This window comes from Alexandromys fortis, unplaced genomic scaffold (assembly GCF_014885135.2).
Source record: "Alexandromys fortis isolate MF-2015 unplaced genomic scaffold, M_Fortis_MF-2015_v1.1 scaffold_79, whole genome shotgun sequence".
Classification (NCBI taxonomy): Eukaryota; Metazoa; Chordata; class Mammalia; order Rodentia; family Cricetidae; genus Alexandromys; species Alexandromys fortis.
Window position 1 is genome coordinate 2,687,006 of NW_026067964.1, and position 21,360 is coordinate 2,708,365.

The 21,360-nt window shown below is 45.2% G+C and overlaps 1 protein-coding gene across 1 annotated transcript in view; it reads left to right on the forward strand.

Moving 5' to 3' along the window:
• The first annotated feature begins 677 nt into the window (after positions 1-677).
• Positions 678-21,360, forward strand: part of LOC126508517 (60S ribosomal protein L27-like) — a 63,047-nt gene continuing 42,364 nt past the window's right edge. The window contains exon 1 of the mRNA XM_050153813.1: positions 678-714. Within this exon, the coding sequence (XP_050009770.1) occupies positions 678-714 (37 nt within the window). The remainder of the gene's footprint in view (positions 715-21,360) is intronic.

Genomic DNA, 21,360 nt, shown 5'->3' on the forward strand with positions numbered 1-21,360 from the left:
TTAAGAAAACAAGAGTACTCAAGACAAAGTCTTTTTTCTGTACGGAGCTTCAAACAAAGGGTATGCCACCACAGGGGTCATGAACATCAATACAAATCCCAGCTGTGGTAGGATCATGGGCCCAGACACGGTCCTCGACAGCAGCGTGGGTCCAGATGTCACCACGGACCCAGGAGGGGACAGCACAAGACACTCGGATTGGCATTGCCATTGCTGCAGGGTGGCCCTAGGATACCAACAAGGCCCTAGGTGGGGGCCTAGATCCTGGGCATCCACACCAGGTGCCAAGGACCTCAATACAGACACAGGAGGGCTGAACTGAGCTGGCCCTACTCCTCACTAACCCAGGGATGATGAACCCTGATGACCCCACGCCTAATAGGAGAACTGCCTCTCCTCCTCCACACTTGGGAACGCTGGCCCCACCCCTCACCTAATGAGGGGTAGTCCCAGCAGCAGGGTCAGAGCAACCCAGCTACCACCTAGACATGCATCCAGGGCTTTGAGTGGACACTCCCCAACATCTACCCATCTATGACCTGCTGGAGTGTGTGAGGGCATGGCCCTGTGGAACCATAGCTGCAGGATCTCCATGACTCCGGGCAGCAGCAGGATATCCAATGTGTTTCAGCCAGTGTTCAGTACAGATGGTGTACCCGAAGCCAAAGGCCTTAAACATGACCAACAACACGCTCCACAAGGAACATTTGCAAGGTAAATTGTTTGAACAAAGGCTATATGACACATAGCAGCTCCCAAAGCCACCAGGACAAACAAAGAGGCCCTGGGTTTTTCTTAAATTTTTTTTATTTTGTTTTGTTTCGCTAGTTAGTTTGGTTAGTTGGGTTTTGCTTGTTTGTTTGTTTTTTAATTAAGATTCTTATTTGAACATTTTTTATTTTTCTACTTTTTATTTTTATCTTATTTTTATTATTTCTGTTTTTGTTTGTTTTCCTTACACTACAAGGGTAAAGGGCAAATGTGGATGGACTGGGAAAGGAGTGGGGTTGGGGGGGGGGTGCATGATGCGAAATTCTCAGAATCAATAAAAAAATTACATTAAAAATTTAGGTTCATAATGGTCAACTTAATAATGGAGACAACTGAGACTTGACAGATGGATGACTCGTCAGTTAAGAGCACTGGTTGCTCTTACAGAGGACCCAGGTTCAATTCCCAGCACCTACATGGCGGCTCACAACTGTCTGTAACCCCAATTCTAGGGGATCCAACACCCTCAAACAGATATGGCAAAACACCAATGCACATTAAAAATAAATAAATAAATAAATAACATGGAAAAAGAAAGAGAATGGAGGCAGCTAAAGGAATATTGCAAAAGTGTATTTTCTCAGGAAATCCAGCTTTCCCACTGTAGCGAAACTATTAACACTCAGCAACGATGAATGTTTAGTCCGCTCTGACTTCTCACGTAAGACCATTCTAAAGTGAAAAATATCCCTCGTTTAAAGACCTGGAGAGAGAGACAGAGAGAGAGAGAGAGAGAGAGAGAGAGAGAGAGAGAGAGAGAGAGAGAGAGAGAGAGAGAGAGAGAGAGAGAGAGAGAGAGAGAGAGAGAGAGAGAGAGAGAGAGAGNAGAGAGAGAGAGAGAGAGAGAGAGAGAGAGAGAGAGAGAGAGAGAGACAGAGAGAACGAGCATCGATAACAGCATGCTTCTGTGCCCTGCACTAAGAGCCACCCTGAAACAGGAGCAGAGCATCTCCAGGTATAGAGAAATTGCATTCAGTCCAGCGGTGCACGTCAGAGACGACTTTGCAGAGAGAGCACCACCAATGCCAACAACCTGGCAAGTGGGTTTTCTAGACTTTTCTCTAGCTCCCTCTGTGCTTCTGAGGACTGCAAAGCCATCAGCTCTCCTGGCCCTGTTTTGCCCACGCTGCTCTCTTAACCTCTTGGATCTTAGCCCAGGATCATCTTTGCCATTCTTCAAGGTTCACCTTCAATGTAGCCTTCTCTTGGAAGCAATCTCTGGCCTAACTGAAATAAATCTAAACAGATTACAAAAGGGAAAAAAAATGATCCTAATTTCTTCGCACATCTCTGGAACCTTCAAAAAATCCTAAGCCTTTTTGGCTGTATTCGTCATGAAATGATCCTCACATTCGTAATTTAAGACCCACTCATCCATACCACCTGTGTGAACAGCAGGAGAGAGGAACCGTAGGAACCGAGGCTTCTAAAGCTTGTATTCCTCGACTGCTCTGCTGTTAGTCTTCGGCAAAGCTGAGGACTGAGAAATCTTGTTCTCTGCTCCACAGGATCCAGCTGGGATTAAGTGCAGCAGCCTGCAGGGTAATCACTGTCAGCGTCCTTGGTCAAGTGGTGGCGGATCTGGGTGAAAACATAGCAACTCTGCACTGGGGTGGACCTCAGCTTTTCAGCCGGAAAATTACAGAGCGCTTCTTCTGCCCATCCGCGACCCCTTATACATGGGACCAGAGATGCCATAGGACAAAACCGAGAGATATATTCATATTGCAGGTTTTGCAAGCTCTCCGGATGTCCTAACAATAAGTTACAGATGTCTAATCCTAAATTAAGAAGTTAAATGCAGTGTGGACTCCACAAATGGCAATTTTCTATAATTTGGGAAAAATATTTGGTAGCTAGATTCCCACTGGAAATGGTTGGCAACAGTTCTCTCTGCTAAATATCTCCATCAGCCTCTCCTAAGGCCCTGATCACACCAGAGAACAATAGACTTCCAAAAACAACAGAGAATTGCTCAGGAAACTATAATTATGATTTTCCTCTGGGCATCTCAGCGTTTTATAACCAGGACAAGTACTGGGCTAGCTGAGTACATACATCCACGTTCCTTTAATAGCTTTAAACTGCACCTTGGCTTTTCCTAGTTTGTGCTGTTGCCTTCTTCACTTTTGTTTTGAAAGGAGACTTTTTATCAGTTTTCCTGCGCCGTGCCATTTTATCTCTTCCTTCTGCCTGCAATAAGATATCAGGCTAATATTGGCAGAGCAACTTCCTACAATGATTCTTTGTTCCAGAAAAAAAAAAAGAGTATGAATAGTACATTATTAAAATGGAGAAGGAAGTGAGTTTCATTCCGCTTCTTATTTACTTAGTGAATATTGTCACGGCACCAGGAGCTGGACAAAAGACGAATACACGGGAACAATAGCTCAGTGCACTCCGATCTTGCCTTTCGCATGAGGATCTCTGAGTAGTTTCCAAACACTGAATCATAAATCCACTCCCTCCAGGCAGGACTGCACAGCTAACAGCAAGGGAGCTGCTGGGAACACCTTGTGCCACCGCTGGAGACTGCAGCATTGGGTGCCTGAAGATTCGGATGGGATGGGCTGTGAGAGACGGTGGGTGAGTTTGGAAGAAAGAAGCAGGAAAATATAGGAGCAAAGAGAATCCTAGTCAGAGCAGCTGGGCCTGTGGGTCCCTGACTGACAACTGGGCTTTCAGAATCAAGCACACACTTAGCAGCTGACAAAGGAAATGTTTTACTTCCTGCAAATTGGCTCTTATCTTCCTCTAACACATTCCTGACATCTGCAGTTTTGTTTTACTTTTTTTCTGCAGAGAAGAAACTTTTTTAAGATACTAGTAGCTTGCGTTACACGTTTGATGGTTACAAAACATTTGACTCTATTCTTAATAATACTCCCATTAAGATTTACCATATACCAACTTAATGTGACAGTCTAAAATCAGGAAATCTCATTTATTTAGATCCCACTACATTCTGCATTTATATAAAAGTGCCCAGAACTTGATAATTTTCTCTGGGAAAGCATGAGGCCAACGCCTTTGGAGAGGCATGCCCGTGGTGCGGCAGGGCCACAGGCAGCAGTCAGCAACCCATCCGAGAGTCCTTGGCATCAGGGGCACATGGCTCATACTGTAGGCCTTCACAGACAGTCAGGACACAAAACCACAGTTACACAGTTTCTAATGGGAAGCCCTATGCTCAGAAATCAATTGCGAAGCAAAGGGTCAATAGGTAGATATTACTGTTTCAAACCCGGGAAGCGGCGTGGGTGCCTGAACTGGGATCTCAGATTTAGCCTGACTTTCCTCCATCTCTTTTACAGATCAGCTTTCCCCAAAGCTGAATTGATAACTTGAGCTTGATGCAAGTCTCTTGAGGGCTGAGCATCCTCTTGGGAACGAGACCACGTTTTACCCACTGTCGGAGGCTGTGTAGTCTGGTCGTTCTCATCAGAGGACTGAGGAATCTATGGGAAGGAGCCCATTGAAAGACAGGGAAGCACATTGAATATACTTAGTAACAAAGCATAGGTATTCCCAGATGGCCGGGAGGATCTACACCCAGCAACATGGCGGCCCTTCCATTTCAGACCATCTGATTCTGTGTTCAGGTCCCTGGGAGAGACACCATTATAGAAAAATTCTACATAGGCATTTTTTTGGGTTGTGTGTGTGTGTGTGTGCGCGCGCGCGCGCGCGTGCATGCATATGTCTGTGTATGAGGAGGTCAGAGAGGTATCAAATCTCCTGGAACTGGAGCTACAGACAGCTATGAGCCGCCTGATGTGGGTGCTAAGCATAGGCATTAAAGCAGTTTACAATCCTATTTGCTCTGCTATTCTGGTTTTTTGGGATTTGGTCCAGAGTCTTTCAATCATCAGGACCAATCAGAGAGATGACACTAATAATGTTAGACAATTCTAACTTCTCTTAGTTAAGTGTCTTAGTTAAGGTTTCTATTGCTGTGAAGAGACACCATGACCACGGGGACTCTTATGAAGGAAAATACTTAGTTGGGTGGCTTACAGCTTCAGAGGTTTAGTCCATTATCGTCATGGTGTGACATGGTGGCGTGCAGGCAAACATGGTGCTGGAGAAAGAACTGAGAGTTCTATATCTTGATCTGCAGGCAACAGGAAGTGGTCTGAGACACTTGACATGGCTTGAGCATATATGAGACCGCAAATCCCACCTTCAGAATGGCACAACAAAGCCATACCTACTCCAAAAAAAGCCATACTTTCTAATAGTGCCGCTCCCTGTGTGTTTATGGAGGCCAATTATATTCAAACTACCACATCTGGCCAGTCATTGCAAACAACTGGAGCCCTATAGAAGCAAGAGGACACACAATTGTGTCTGTGTCAAGCAAAGCATTTAAGAGAAAGCAGCAGGGCTTTTGGAAACAACTTAGTTTTGCTATATATGGTTTTCCTCTGATGTGAGTGATAAGCCCACATTACACACAAACACACATTCCTCTTGCTTCTTACAGTGGCATTGGTTGCTGTTCTCTGCTTGGAGTTCCCAAAAAGCAGGAATCTCAGGAGGACTGGCTCAGTGAAGGCACAAACTTCAAGCAGTGTCCATTTGACAGATGGTTTATTTGATAAGAAAAGATTTTTCTTCTTTCTTTCTACTTCCTGCCAGATATACACAGCTTTGGGGTTGACTTGACCTGGGTAACGGGATGGAGAGAGAACAGACAAAGAAAAGCTGGGATCAGCTGGGCCATGTGTTCTGCTGGAGATAGACCAACGGCAGCCTGGGAACTTGGCATATCTATTATATAGAACACAAATGATGAGGATGTGGGCTAGCTAGTCTCCACAGGTCTCTCAGGTTGTTGTCGCCCAGGGAAACTGCACTTGGTACTTCCTGCACACACTCTCAACATCAGTACCCCTCAACCAGGGGATGGCTTTGCCATTCCTGAACCTAACCTGGGGAAGACCTTGTCATCCTCATGGGTCTGAGGTGTTGGGGTCCCCGACATGGCCGTACTCCTGTCAATAATACATTGTTTGAGTCTTCCCCACAACTCCTAGTCCATTCTGACTATCTGGTCCTCATCTGTTTGTGTATAATGCCCTTCTTATTAATAAGTGGCCAGGACACTGAAGACTGTCTCTGACCTGGCACCCCAAGAACAGAAAGGAATGAGAAGAGCCCTCTGCCTGCCTTTCTTCCCTTTTACCTGCCTTGCCCTCTCTCCTTTTACAAGTCTCTTTACTTCTTCCTAGGGAATAGACAATTAAGACTTATCTCTAGTCAGTGATTTGGTCTCTGGTGCCAAGAGTTCAGGGTTAAAAATTAATGTGATCACGTGTCAAAGTTTCCATTTTTATGGCACCTGATCCCGCGCAGGGAAGGAAAGATAGACAGACATGAACAAGAACATGACAGGTGTCGCAACAACCTTCACGCCTTTCTGGAAAGACTCGGCTCCCCCACAGCTGGGTGACATGTAACCTCCCCTGATTTATGTGCCTAAGTGACTTCTCTGGCTTTGCACAAAATCAGAACAAAAGTGGGACAAAAAAGATAAAGTAGAGGAAGCAACGAGCAGGTCATGATCTGCAGGTCCCTTGTTACAGAATCTATAGCAAGCGGAGCTGTAGTTTCTACTCCGTGTTCCATCTCTGTTGACTTACCTGCCTGGTCTTTTTGACACGGGTGATGGATGCTGTCTGATAAGGTTGTGATAGAGTCCTCTGCTCATGCTGCTATTACAAACTTGACCTCTCCTCCTGCCCTCTCTCTCTCTCTGCATTGGAATTGCTGTGGTAGCTCGGTAGCTGTCTGTCCCTGTAAAACTTGAAATGCTTGCAGGCAGCTGCTGGCATACACACATCCCTGTACTGCATCCTCTCATTTCCTTTGCAAGCTGTAAGGACACAGTAAGGAGCAGAGAGCCTACCTCACCTGCCTCAAGATGGGAGCCTGCTTGCGAGGGCAGGCAGCTGAGGGAAAAACGGCAGACAATAAAGGCTCAGCCTGACGCATGCATGAAAGCTTTTAAATCTATATAAAGATGATTTTCAGAAAACCCTTACCACTGATTCTACCTGGCTTACTCTTAACATGTGTTATCAAGTACTCATGCAAATAGTGATTGAAAAAAAAAATCGTAAGTAACAAACATAAAATGTGATAACTATGTCTCTTTTTTATTTTTATTTTTTTATTTTTTGTTGATGTCAAGGGCAAACCTGACACTGCTCAAATTAATGAGCTGAGCTTTGTGACTATTAATAAAGGCTCGAGGGCTCTGGGACATCTTGATCTTCCTCATATGAAATACAATCCTCCATAAAACAAAGGCGACTATATTTTACTGGCAACCTCAAAGACAGGCCCATCACATTCGTTCCAGTTTAATATACATTTTTAATTATTCATCTGCAAGACATAAAATAGCTCATTTTGAGAAGCCTCATTTGGATGTTAATTTGCAAATAAGAGCCAGGGAGAAGTCTGTATAAATTATTCTTGTAAATATATGTACATAAAATATCTCCTAGGATTCTAACAAACCCGTGACTCAGATCTTGTTGGGAGGAATGATCCGGAGATAATCACCCCAAGTTGGGATAATTTTATCGCAGTCCATCTTCCGTGAGCTTCTTTGGTAATCTGAAGGCTAGATTAGACTCTCATTATGAACTACTTAGAAACATCATTTGAGATGATGGGAAAGTAATTTGAAGAATTTGGGGCCTGGTAATGAGTTCCCTTTGAAGTTGGGGAGGGGTGGCAGTGGGAACAGAATCTGAGATAATTGCTGGTTGTCTCCAAGGAGTCCAAAGGTTGATGAAGCTTCTGTGTTTAATAATTAAACATACTAACCTCTGAGGGGGGGGAGGAGGAGGAGGAGGAGGAGGAGGAGGAGGAGGAGGAGGAGGAGGAGGAGGAGGAAGGAGCAACGTTGCTGGAACCCCGGACATTTAAAAATCCTGTCTCTTGTTTTACCAACACACTCCCCACCCCATCCTTCTCCTCCCCTGCCTCCCCTCCCCCACCCCTGCTCTCAGAGGTGCCTCTGTCTTTGGCACTGAGAACAACTGAAAGCTCAGGAGGGGAAACTTGCTGAGGAAACTTGACTTTGGCCCTGTGGGCACTGCGGCTGTAAAATGCCCACCTTACCGCCTAAGGTGCCATTCTAGAGAAGAAGGGCAAAGATGCTTCCCACAGACTTGTTCAGGAAATCAACAAATGTTTGCCTTGCCCTTTGAAGTTTACAAGCTTTCACATCTGGGTGAAGTCCAATTAGAGCAACTTTAGGCGTGGTCCTTGCTTCCCATTCATTTGAATCCCTACGAGACTCCCGAGAATTTCATTCTTGTTAATCAGGCCGTGGTCTAGAGTATTCTCCCATGACCCGCTATCGAGGGAACACTCATCTATGCCTAATGTTCTCCCTATGGCCTGAGGAGCCCCAGCCCAATCAGAAGAGCTCATTGCCACAGATGTCTGAGTTAGGGGGCTTCTAAATGGAAAGCAAAAAGGCATGAGTGCGCTTCCATACCAATTCCCAGAGCATCCTTCTGATCTAGGGGCACATTACAGCCATATCAGCAAAGCATCTAGACGAAAAGGGAACAAAGAGCATGGCTGTGCCCATCTAGAAACCAGCTTCAGGGATGTGAGCTCAGCTCTCCTTGTTATATCTGCACCTGCACTCTGAGGTACTGGAGTTTGGGGTGTCAGCTAGGGAAATGTAAGGGGGCATAACAGCATCTGAGTAGTAATCCTCAAATCCTGGTTCACAGCTGAAGCAGGCAGAGGCGGCCACATCTGCCCCTGGTGGGCCTCTCCTAGATGGTGTCTGTCTACCCTGATGAGGGCCAACCTAGGACACCTGTCTCTTGCACCAGGGTCCCTGCTTCCTTTATATCCCTCCCCATCGCCTGATGCTGCCATTGGCTGCTCAAATGCCATGCAGGGAGAGGGAGCCAGCTGACAAGCTGGTATGGGGAATGCTCCTATTTCTTGACTTGGGGCTCAAATCAAATTCTGTGAAGCAGAATATTGTTCCTGGGTGCCAGGCACGGATACTACAGGAGCGCTTAGAATCATGAAAAGATGAAAGAATATAAAGAAAACTATTTACCAGGTTGAGTGAAATGGCGTAGACTCCAGAGAGCATTTTCAAGGAACAACAGATGCCTCCCTCCCATTTGTCCTCATAGGAACGGATTTCACTACCTAAGGGGCCTGGGGCTTGTGAAGCAGGGTTTCCAGGGTCAAAGGCGACATTTCATTGTTCAGATGGGTCAAAGCAAGGCTGAGATCTGCCACCACCGCCACACCCCTTTGCTTCCCCAGCCCCTGACCCTGTGACTAGCACCCACCCAGATTCTCAAGGTACAGCCTAGGCATTACCAGTGGGAGAAAGATTCCGAATTATTGTGTAGCCTCGGGCATCGAGTATCACCCTGCCAGGCATATTCCACCTTGGATGGAATCACACCAGCAACGACATCTCCTCTTACGTGTTACAGGAGGGAAGATCTGGAGCACCGAACATGACTTTTTAAGTCGTTCCCGGAAGCCGGGCATCTGGGCTCCCCTTCATGTTGTAGATTAAGTCTGATAATCCTCCAGCAAAAACAAGTGTCTGAAGGGTGTGTTCATCACCCAAAGTACTAAAACTACTCGATCATTTTCTTACATTCATAAATTTTAAATACTTCTTTGCAAATGGGTGCAAAGACTTAACACTGTGGGGCATTGTTTCTGAGGAAGGATGCCCTGCTTCCCACCCTTCGTGGTTACATCATCCCGTTATCTGTGAAACAATGAGAGGAAATGATGCTTGTTTGTCTCGACAATTTTATTCAGCAAATGTATAAAATCCGGCAACCCAGAAGCAAGTTGTTGCTTTTCATTTTATATAATCATGCATTTACCTTCCCCCAATTCTTACTTTCTTTTTCTTTAGTAATCGGTGGTATACAGAAATTTAGACCCTCTGGCCAAAATGGAGGGGGAACAGAAGAAAGGAAGGAAGGAGGGAGGGAAGAAGGAAAGAGGGAGAGAGAAAGATAGGGAGAGGGGGAGGGAAGGAAAAGCTATTCTAGATGATCCCAATAATAAGATTTACGTAAATAACATAACAAGTATCTCAGGAAAGGGATAAAACACTAGAGTTGGTTTTTAAATAATAAAAAAAAGCACATAAACAGGTCCCAGATATGAAGCTAGCCATGCCCCCGGCAGCCTTCCCTCTGCAAAGTGTGCACTGCTCTTCCAGCCTGGAGACGCAGCCCTGCCTGACTCTGCAGAATCCGGCGTCTGCTAGCATCCATTGCTAGTGCATTACTGCTCCAGGACCCTGCCCGCCTCCAGTGGGCTATGATGTTTGCTGCATTTCTGCCAGCGCAGGCTGCCTCAGACTCTCTCAGAGACAGCAGGAAGGAAGCAGAAAAAGAAATAGAATAGGGCAGCTCTGGGGGCAAAGTGTCACAGAGAGGACAGGAGGGTGGAAATAAACAGGAAGAGGTTGCCCGGCCTCTCACCTTTCATCCCTGGCTCTGAGAGATAAGGCCTCACAGCAAGGCCATCTGGGCTCAGTTTCAGATTTTCCCAGACTCCACTTCATGGTGCTTCTTTCCTTTTGAAAAGCCTGTCTCTGCAGTTTGTAAAGAGGCTGCCTCAGGGAGGCTGTGAGTGGTCAACACCCGGTCCAAAAGCCAGGATGGTTATCTTCCGAGAGATGTGTAGCGTGTGGAGCTTGGAAATCCTCTGTCATGCAAATGTCACATGTAGATGTATGTGTTAAAGCAGTACAGGAAAATCATCCCAATCATCTGGCCCAGGAAGGACGGAAGCCATTGGAAGCCGCAGTTACTGCTTCCTTTCTTCACACCGTTCTATTCCTGTCTTCTCAATGCCAGCGGGAAGGACAGACCCTCCCCATCATTCAGACCTTCCGGTGACCCAGAGCAAAAGCATCCTTGCTGACTAGACGTAACTATTCACATTGAAAAAATTTTATAATCGAAGGCAATTCTGCTGGCTTTCCTCACTGAAATGCCTTCCTTAAGACAGCCGATTATCCTGTGACATGTGTCTTCAATATTCCCTCTTCACCCTGGGATCAAAAGGGTTGTTTGGCGACTGTTATAAACACTGTTTAACAGCCTGGAGCTGAATTGCCCCGGTTCAGATCCTGACTTCCGGCAAATTAGTGCCTGACCTTACTGTGTGTTTCCCAACGCCTCACTTTCATCTCGCCACCAAATGGAGACGGTGGCGCTAGCGAGCTTCTCGGTGGATGTCTGGTGACAATGCTGTGGGAGCAACAGCTGACACATGAGGGACTTGCTAACATCGTCACTGACGTGACTTTGTCAGAAATTACTAACTGAACATATTTTCTATGCCATAAAAATGAAAACTTAAAAAAAAAACTGACCCTCAGAAAATAACCGTCAAAGGAAACCTTTCCTTCTCCAGGTTAACACTGTTTTATAAAATTCTGTCTCCAGGGTTGTTTTCAAGTCACATTTTAGTCACACTGAAAAAAAAACAAGAAAGTAGAGCCAGGTATGATAGGTTCACCTGTAACCCCAGCACTTGCGGGCAGAGGCAGGAAGCCTTGTAGCTGGAAACCAGTTCGAACTACACAGAGAGACCCTGCCTTGAAAGGGGGGTGGGGAACGGGACTCGGTAGTAAAGCACTTGCCTAGCACGCCCAGGCCTGGGTTCCAGCAGTATATGTGTTTTGCATGTATTTAGTGTTGTTAAAAATCTTTCACCAGGCTGTGGTGGCTCATGTCTTTAATTCCAGCACTAAGAAGGTAGAGGCAGGCAAATCTCTGATTTCGAGGCCAGCCTGATCTACAGAGTGAGCTCCAGGACAGCCAGGGCTACACAGAGACACCCTGTCTCAAAAGAAAACAAAACAAAATTTCAAGTAAAACTAGATGTAAGAAAAAGTGTAAGTTTTTTACCTTTCCTCCAAAGTTGAAAACGCTCACTTGTTCTAAGCCTTCTTCATATATTGATTATGTCTTATCTTGGTGCATGCATTATAAAAATCTCTCCTGGATCTCCCTGCATTATCAATATACAAGTACAGAGGGTTTCCGAAAATGGCACTGGTACTGTAGGACCTGGAACAAGGATCCTTCTGCAACACAGTCAGACCTCCAGCAAATGCACTTAGACGTCCTAAGGATCCTCAGATTGCATGAGGCGAGGGGGCCCAAGTTCCTGCACCTCCAAGCTCACCCAGTGAGTGGGTAACATCCTACTTAGTCTCCACAAATAAGTCTGGCAGCAACCGAGGAACACTTTTTATGTAAATTAAGTGCATTTTTTTTATTGAACCAAATATGAGTTTGTGAAAGTTAAAAAAAAAAAAGTTTTCTTCTTGACTGGGTTTTCACGGTGGCTCTGAAAGGGCGTCCTGAAGAGCTGCACGGACAGACATCTCTCCGAGAAACAGGCGGTTATTGATCACCTACTTCAACCCCGGCTTCCTGTCTTGTCCTTCTGGTCAAGTCTCATGGCTGCTTGGCCTGTCTGCTTCTGGAAGTTCAGATCAGAATATTTAATTATCTCCAAAGGATGTTCCATGGATTAACTATCAAGTGTTTGGAGACCATTAACGGCTTGATAAATGCTAACGAGATACTTCAAGGAAGCAGATATTATGGGTTCATCTATCGTGAATTCTTTCACGGGCCTGTACAGTCCCCCCCCCACCTTAGGTTTTATTACCATTCATAGAGACTTGTTTTCAAACTGCATTACAACCCTGCACTGTCCTGCAAATCATCATCACGCCTTAATGATAAAGTCTTGAGTTTGAAAGTGTTGTTGCTGCGTTAGGATCAGAGAAAAAACAATCTGCCTAGGGCCTCCGTGTGGCTGATAATCATCAGGGCAAAGTAAGCCTGTGGAACCATGGACAGTTGACAGCTACCTTAAGACCAGCCAGGCCAAAGGAGAAATAATTTATATATATATATATATACATATATACACATATATATTAGAAAATTTAGAGTTTGCAGCTTGATTTCCATCTCTGTCTTTAAATGCATTTGGAATGAACTAGAATCATTGCTCATTTCTCTTTCCTATGGGGTAGAGAAAGGAGGAGACAAGTCTTTGAATTGAAAAAGAGCGAAAACAGAAACTTTAATTTAGGGTTGCGAAACGTCCATCTCTGTTCCCACCTCAGCTTTGACTCATGCAGGGCCCCTGAACAGACCCTTGAACCTGGATGTCTGTCACATGTTCACACCTCAGCCTGTAAAATTAAAATCAAAATAATGACTTCCTACTTCAGCAAGAAGTCATAAAGATTAGAGCCAGAACATTGAACTTCAAAGATGAAAGGCTCAATATAAATTCCAAGCATTATTGTCCAGACACAGTGTGGACTTGTAGAAGTATGCAGCTGAAGCATGTTGGCTACCTGTGGGCAGATCTGAGATGAACTTGCTGGAGTTGTGGGAAGGGCAGGAGAGTGTAAGAACAAGACCTGGAAGTAACTGTCTCCCAGACAGCAGAAGAGTGTTTAATTAGCTCGCAGCGGTCCTGCTTTCTCTGAATATATGTTTAGTGCACACCTGATACAACAGCTCTGCTCCCATTGCTCTAAAAGGATTGTTTTCCCTGTATCTACAATGTGCAGGGCTATGCTAAGAACCGGAAATAGTGCTATTTATACATAGTCCTTACCCTTCAGAGCTCGTGGTTAAAATAAAGTCACTGTGTATTTCCCATTGAGTCTACAGGCAGTACGAAGGACACTCCAGTCTACATGAGCACACAGGATGTTTCAGTCTGCATGCAGTGCGTAGGAGGCTTTAGTCTACATACTTGCAGTATACAAGGTGCTTTAGTCTACATGCAGTGCAAAGGATGCTTCAGTCTGCATACATGTAGCCCACAGGATGCTTTAGTCTGCATATATGCAGTACATGGGGTGCTTTAGTCTACATACATGCAGTCCACGGGATGCTTTAGTCTACATACATGCAGTGCACAGGATGCTTTAGTCTGCATGCATACAGTGCATAGGCTGCTTTAGTCTACAAACATGCAGAGCACAGGATGCGTTCATCTTTATGCAGCGCACAGCAATGCTTGTAGCATCTGAGAGTTAGAAAAACTTTCCATCAAGAACCGGTCAACAATTTTGAAGCTGACTTCCATTAATAGTGACTGCATTAGGCCATGACATGTACTGTGACAAATCGATATTTTGCACATTTTTCTCTTGACTCTACAAGTGCTAGAAATTATTGCTGAAGATGTTCCTTAAGGCCTACAGTAATAGCTCTGTCACTGCTTTCAGAACCCCAATCGTCAAGGGGTCCTTCATCTCATATGCTAGATACTTCTACCATGTTCGGCAGGCAACTCCCAAGCCTCCAGATGATTTTGAGTGTAGTCAAGGTTACATATGTAACAATCATACATATGTATGTAGTTGAGTATGAGTCTTCATGTGCTTCTATGATACCTGTACCTGGCTTCCAAATGGTACAGAATAAAGACAAGTTGGGGTGCTGTCTGGCAATAGTGGTCATTCTCAGTCATTTGGAACAGCTGTTCCTACGCTGTTTTAAAGATCTCCAGGCTCTAATCATCCTCGGAAACCTGATTCCAATATATGAACCATTCAAATTGGGCGGCGGGGGGAGCCTTTCCTATATGGAGATAGAAAATACTAAGCATCTGCCGACTCTTTGAATAGCCTGGAGGCCATTGTGACAATGTTAGCTTTCCAATCTATCTTAAAGCTTGACTCTCCTTAAGGGCATGTAATAACTGTTGATTTTCTTCAAATTACATTCAGTTTTCCCATCTTCTTTTAAAATACAATATTAAACTGGCTGTGGCAATAAAAGAATTTGCTTCCCTTGTCTGTGGAAAAGAGACAAGATGATTCATATGGTTGTTTTTTGCTCCAAGATCTTAGTTCTTGAGAGACTGCATAATAGTCAAAGGCAGGAACCCACAATCTCTTCCTGTGAAAGTCAGGTAACAAACAGTTGGGTCATATGACTCCTGCTATAAGTATTCACACTGCCATTGAAGGGCAAATAGAATTAGATAATACACAAGCAAATGATCACAGCTGGTTGTCAATAAAGCTTTATTTACAAATACAAAAGCTGCTAGATCTAGGGTCTATAGTTTAAGGGGGAGGGAGGCTCTAAAATCAAATCCTGTATCTGCTCCAGAAAAAGTTTTCCTGAAACAATTAACAATTAGTCAGCAACTTGTGGACTTTGTAAATACGAGAGAGAGAGAGAGAGAGAGAGAGAGAGAGAGAGAGAGAGAGAGAGAGAGGAAGAGAGATAGTTGCTACTGAGAAGTACTTTAGTTAGGGTCTATTGCTGTGATGAAACACCATAACCAAAAGCAACTTGGGAAGGAAAAGATTTATTTCTCTTACGCTTCCAGGTTACAACCCATCACTGAGGGAACTCAGGACAGGAACTCAAACAAAGCAGAAATCTGGAGGCAGGAGCTGATGCAGAGGCCAAGGAGGCATACTGCTTATTGGCTTGCTCTTCATGGCTTGCTCAGCTTGCTTTCTTATAGAACCCATACCACCGGATTAGGGATAGAACCACCTACGATGGCCTGGGCCTTCCCCCATCAGTCACTAATTAAGAACATGTACTACAACCATATCTTATGGAATCATTTTTTTAAATTGAGGTTCCCTCCTCTCAGGTGACTACAGCTTGCATCCAGTTAACATAAAACTAGCCAGCACAGGGTGAAAACCTGAAAAGCAAAATACCTTCTACTTTGTTTCATTTACTTTTTTACATCAACCTACAACTGACTTTCGGGGCATACTCCTCATATGCCAAGTACCCAGGGCACACAGCAGAGAGAGTGGGAAAGGGCAAGAATCACCCAGATAGTGCCAGAAGGATGCTTGTTAGAGTCTGGGTCTCCCAGCGGGAGGTACGCATCAACTGTGCCATCCTCTTTGCCTGGCAGCCTGTATCCTCATCCCCGACTGTAATGTTGACTTTTCCCATCCAAAACACTAAATTACTCAACCTCTGTAATTGCCCAACTAAAACACCATTAAAAAAAATGCCTTTATGCATCTCCACACCACCCCAAGAAAACCACACCCCAAAACTGCTCTTTCTTACCTCTTCAACCTAATTAAATTAAAACATGCCTGTCGGATGTTGTCAGCGCGACCAGCCTATGGGAAGGGAGGCTTGCCACCTTAACTGGCCACCGCGTCAGAACAGAAGACTGTCTGTCCCCCTCTTCTACCCACATCTAGAGATCTTCTCCCAATGACACGTCACTTTGTTGGTGATAGTGACCGTGGATCGAGCGGCATCTCAGTCAGATACAAGAAGCAAGAATATTAATATTAAAAGGAGGCAGTATAATGGCTATATAATGACGCATCTGTCTCTTAGTCATCCAGTCTTCAGGTAAAGAGCTTCTTGGAGCTGCCCTATGTAAAATGGAATGTTAGGATAATTGAATGGGCGGTGATTAGGCTGAGGCAGTTGTGGTGTCCTGGGATGCTATCTAAGCAAACTAGAAAGTCGACTCAGCAGGAAGGACCACAGCTGGGAGTGAGACTTGCTTTATCCATCAGAAAGTTCCTGCTCGGCTTGAACCAGGGTATGAAGGCTACTGCCCGCACTTTGGACAGTCACATCTTCACTGTGCTTCAATACTCACTGTACGACCCCCATCCCACTCCACCCTTCCTGGAGCTGCAAGTCACCTGCAGTTCGGAGCTGCCCAACTCATGAACCGTGGATATCTGTTCAAACGGTTACTTCAGTGCTTTACTGAGCATCGCCTTATCTCTCCACGGGGGGGGGGGGGGATGCCCTGTGTATTACCTATAACAATAGTAGCTGTCGCTGGAGCGTAACACGAAAAAAAACGGCAATGTATCACAGGATTCAAAACACACTGGGTAAAAATAGTTAGCTGGTCTCTTAGCTATAATGACATCATCATTACTATAGCTTTTGCTACTGATATTTAGCAACATTTCAAATGTTACAGTTTTTTTTCTTCCAGTTGTTCATCTACCTGTGTTCCCCAACAGTACCTCATCCTCTTAGATGATCACGCCAACCTGAGTTCAATCAGCGACACAGAAAGAAACCAATAAACTGGGCTTTCTTCCTCACAGCCCCAGGAAGGTTCTCCCCACAGCCTCCCACCTGGCCTGTCAGCTAGCTCCTCAGACATCCAGTATTTCCCAAGCGGAACTAGACCCCTGCCTCACAAAAAGAAAGCATAGACATAGCATGCCTTCTTGTCCCCCACTTTGGGCTCCTCAGTAGGCCTAGTATTTGGCAAGGCCGAAGACCTGGCTTTTGTGTGTGGCGACTGAAGAGAGCTCTAGGAAAGTGTTAAGGGTGGGCTGTTACTGTGCTGTCTCCATCTTTTCTGTTCTCAAGTGACTTTGACCAACCATCTATTTGCCAGGTCCCTCCATTTTCCATAATATAATGGAATATATAGTCCCATAATATAATATAATGCCTATGATCCATGCCTGAAGGCTTGCAAGAAAAGCGAGACCTAGAGTAATTTGGTGTGTATGGCTGTGCATGAATGCATGTGAGTGTTCATGCATTCATGAGCGCATTTGTGTGCATGTGTGTATGTACGTATGTGTGTGGCATGTGTGTGTATGTGGCATGTGTGTGTGCATGCGTGCATACACGCTGGAGTCATGCATGTGTAGCTCTGGAAGACATCAATGGGCAAAAGTGTAATACTCAGGGTGCATGAACTGCAAAAAGATAATGGAAAATCAAAGAAAGAGTAGAACAGGAGTAAGGGACGAAAGAGGGAAAAGAGCGCAGTAAAGAGGAAGGGACTAAATCCCAATGTGATATTTGAAATAGGTCAAAGGAAGCAGTGTCTTACAGGTTTTGGGATTTCATGTTGTTTGGATTTTATGTCACAATGGAGCTGGTGCGTGTTTCATCCCATGCCTGCTCCCCAAACTGCAGAGAGGAATTTTAACCTGGGTCACCCTAAGGAAACTGGCAGGTGTGCGGGGGCCACTTTCAACCCTAAATTCCCCTGTGGCATGCAGACACAGATGTCAAAATGACTCAATAAAAATCACCCTATAAGTCTGCCAAGCTCTCAGGGCGTCTGGCCATCAAATTTGAGTTCATTCCACCGGAGCTCCCGTTCTCAGGTTAAGCAAGCAGGTGGTATTTGCTTTTCAAAACGTTAACACAACTATCAGCCACAAAAAATGACCTGAGCTGAGAGGAATCCCACTGCTGGTTTGGTCCCTGTCAAAGTGCCCTTTCAGAGAGCCCGGGGACCTGGAGGTCACATACTTCCTGTATGAAGTCAGGGAGCCCAGGACAAGAAGTGTCATTCAGTGTGTGTCTAAGAATTGCAAAATCCAGGTTTCCCAGCCCAGTTCCAAGGGTTGCCACAGTCACGGGGTTTGTTTTGGTAACTTTGGCAAGCATGCATTCACCTCAATAAAGATGTTTTCTTTCCTAGGCTGGTGCACAAAAGTCACAGGGGAAAAATTACTTAGAAGGAAGGTGTGCTTCGGTGTTATTAATAAGCTTTATGAGCAGTGTGGCGTAGAAAGAAGACACACAAGCAGCAGCTATGTTGGTAGGTGAATCTCCAATCATCTTTGGATTCTTCTCTCCGTAGCCTGGACCAAAGAGAAAAATGAATTATGGAGAAACAACAAAACTATGATATCCACGCTGCTGGTTGTTATATTTGTCTATTGTGGTGAAAGGACAGCTAACGCGGCTTTACCAGTCTGGCCATTTTAAGTGTGCAGTTCAGTCCCGCAGAGACTCAATGGCTAACACTGGATGATTAAGTGTATGTGCGTGCGTATACACGTGTGTATGCACGATTGTATACACAATCGTCTCCTTGAGCAGCAATGCTGACCTCTTAGACAGTAACTCCGTGTCCCTCTCCTAGGCCTCTGGTGACCATCACTCTACATTCTATGAGTCTGACAGCTCTGAGTTTCTCATACAGGAGAAATGACACAGTAGCCATCTTTTCGTATCTGGCTTACTTCACTCACCAAAATATATTCAAGGTTGATTTATGCTGTAGCCTGTATCAGAATTTCATTCTTTTCTAAGGCTAATGTGGCATTGTATGCATATGCTGAATTTGCTTATCCACGCAAATCTAATCTCTTCTGCTGGTGTTCAGGTTCTTTCCACCGCGTCCATTAACACTGCTTGCTGTGGATGCGGGTATATAAATATCTGCTAAGTCCCTGGTTTCAATGTGTGGGCCATATATGCCTTCCACATTATTTCAATTATATTTATGGAAATTCCTCATCTGACAGAGAAAACCAGTCTTTCTGCCCCGCATGTGTTTTTGAAGGAACTGTCACTAGCCTGGCAGAGGAGGAAGTGGGCATCCAGCATCCTCACCTCGGGGGACCTGTGCCGCGACAGACTCACACCCTCCCCGTGTCTTCCTCTAGTGCTTGCTTCATTTTAAAAATATTTGAACGCCCAGGGACCTCTTTGAAAAAGAAGTTGTCTTCACCGTGAAAATGTGTGGCGTGAACTCCCGACCAGCTACTCAACAGCAGGAACAAAGGCAAGCTGGATCAGAAGGAAGCAGACCCAGAGGATGGGGATGGGGGTAGGGTGGGCGCTGGGGGTGGTTATGCCCCAAGGGAAATGCTGGAGAAAGCAGAAGTCCCTAAGCAGAGAAGGGGAAAGCAGAGTAACAAAGAGAGGGGGAAGAAGAATTAGCATGGGGATGACAAAGAGAGTTTCTGCATCACCCTCAGGCAGAGGACCCCAAGAACTGCTTACACAGGAAAACCAAAATCGTGAGTTCAAAGTACACCCTCTAGTTTCCACGGGAACCCTAGCAAGAACCAAAGAGGAAAACAAACAAACAAACAAACAAACAAACAAAAACTAAGAAGCAAAATTCTCTCCAGAGCTCACCTTTTATTGGTATCAAGCCTGGCAGAGACTACAGGGCTCACTGGAGCTCCGCCAACAGCTCACAGAGCAGCCAGCATCCAAACAGAAGTCATCCTAGAGACCACAGGCAGTGTGAAGGCTGCCTCGAGGTTGGGCCCTGAGAGCAGAGGGTAGATGGAGGCTAAGAGCTCCCCAGCTTCGTGAGGCTCAGAGCACTGGAGGAGAACCCACACATGTGGGGAAGACTACATACAAAAAATACTCGGGCCCTGTGACTTGAACAAAACTCAGAGAGGATATTGCTTGGCTTAGTCCCCACAAAAGACTTCATAGCCCACCCAAGGTCAGTTACCCACAAGCACCCATGTGTGCCCACCATTCTTGCCAGACTTCAGCAGTCTCCATATAAGGGAAGAAAACATCCGGAAGCTGGGCAGTGGTGGCGATTTTTAATCCCAGCACTCTGGAGAGAGAGAGATAGGTGGATCTCTGAGAGACAGAGGCCAACTTGGTATACAAAGCGAGTTCCAGGACAGGCTCCGAAACTACAGAGAAACTGTCTCAAAAAAAAAAAAAACTAAAAAAGAAAAGAAAAAGAAAAAAGAAAAGAGCTAGAATCAAGTAGCTGTTGGAATAACAGGCCCTCTCTCACATTCTACTGTGAGCCATTTCTATCCAAGATCGTTGTCTTCAAAGAGTGACCCCCAAATCTTACCAGGCCAAAGGGGACAGCCACAGTTCTTTTTGATCCACTTAAAAATCCCCCTTCAGGCGCAGATTTGACCGCTCGCTCCACCAATGATGGTGCTCCTAGTTCATTTCCAGCACTGTGTCCAGCTCAGAGACACAAAGACAGAATAGGGCATTCTTCCTCTCAGGGAGCTCGCATCTAATAAAGAAATGGTGATTAGGAGCGACTACAGGACAGGGGTGGAATTCAAGGGTAGAGCTCTTGTCTGGTGTGTTCGATACACTGGGTTCCACACAGAGACACAGCTTACAAATGAAGGAATTTAAAATGAATGAATATCACCTAAGAAATTAAGGGCACAGCTGGGATGCGGGAAGAATACAAAATCCAGGGGGTCAGGACCACTCACTAGGTTTATATTTGTCTCCTCTCATTGAAATAACAAATGGCTCCAAACGTAATTGCTTGAAGCAACATGACTTTAACATAGTGAGGTCAGATGGACAGCGTGGGTGCTAGGGGCTAAAGTAAGGATGTTAGCGAACTGATTTTGTTCTAGAGGCTTCTGAAGAGACTCATTCTTGTCTTATCCAATTTCTGGATGCCTGCCTCCTTTGACTCATGCCTCCTTCCAGCCATGGCATCATCACTCTGACCTCGGCTTCTGTATGTCCATCTCAGCTTCTGCCCCTGTCTGCATTCCTACCTTCCTCCTTTGTGATTGCATTGACCCAGCTAGATAACATCAGAAAACTCTTTCCCCAAAATCTTTAACCTGGCCAGGTGGTGGTGGCACATGTCTTTCTTTCTTTCTTCCTTCCTTCCTTCCTTTCTTTCTTTCTTTCTTTCTTTCTTTCTTTCTTTCTTTCTTTCTTTCTTTCTTTCTTTCTTTCATCACAGCACTCAGAAGGCAGAGGCAGGCAGATCTCTGTGAGTTCCAGGACAGCCAAGCTACACAGAGAATCC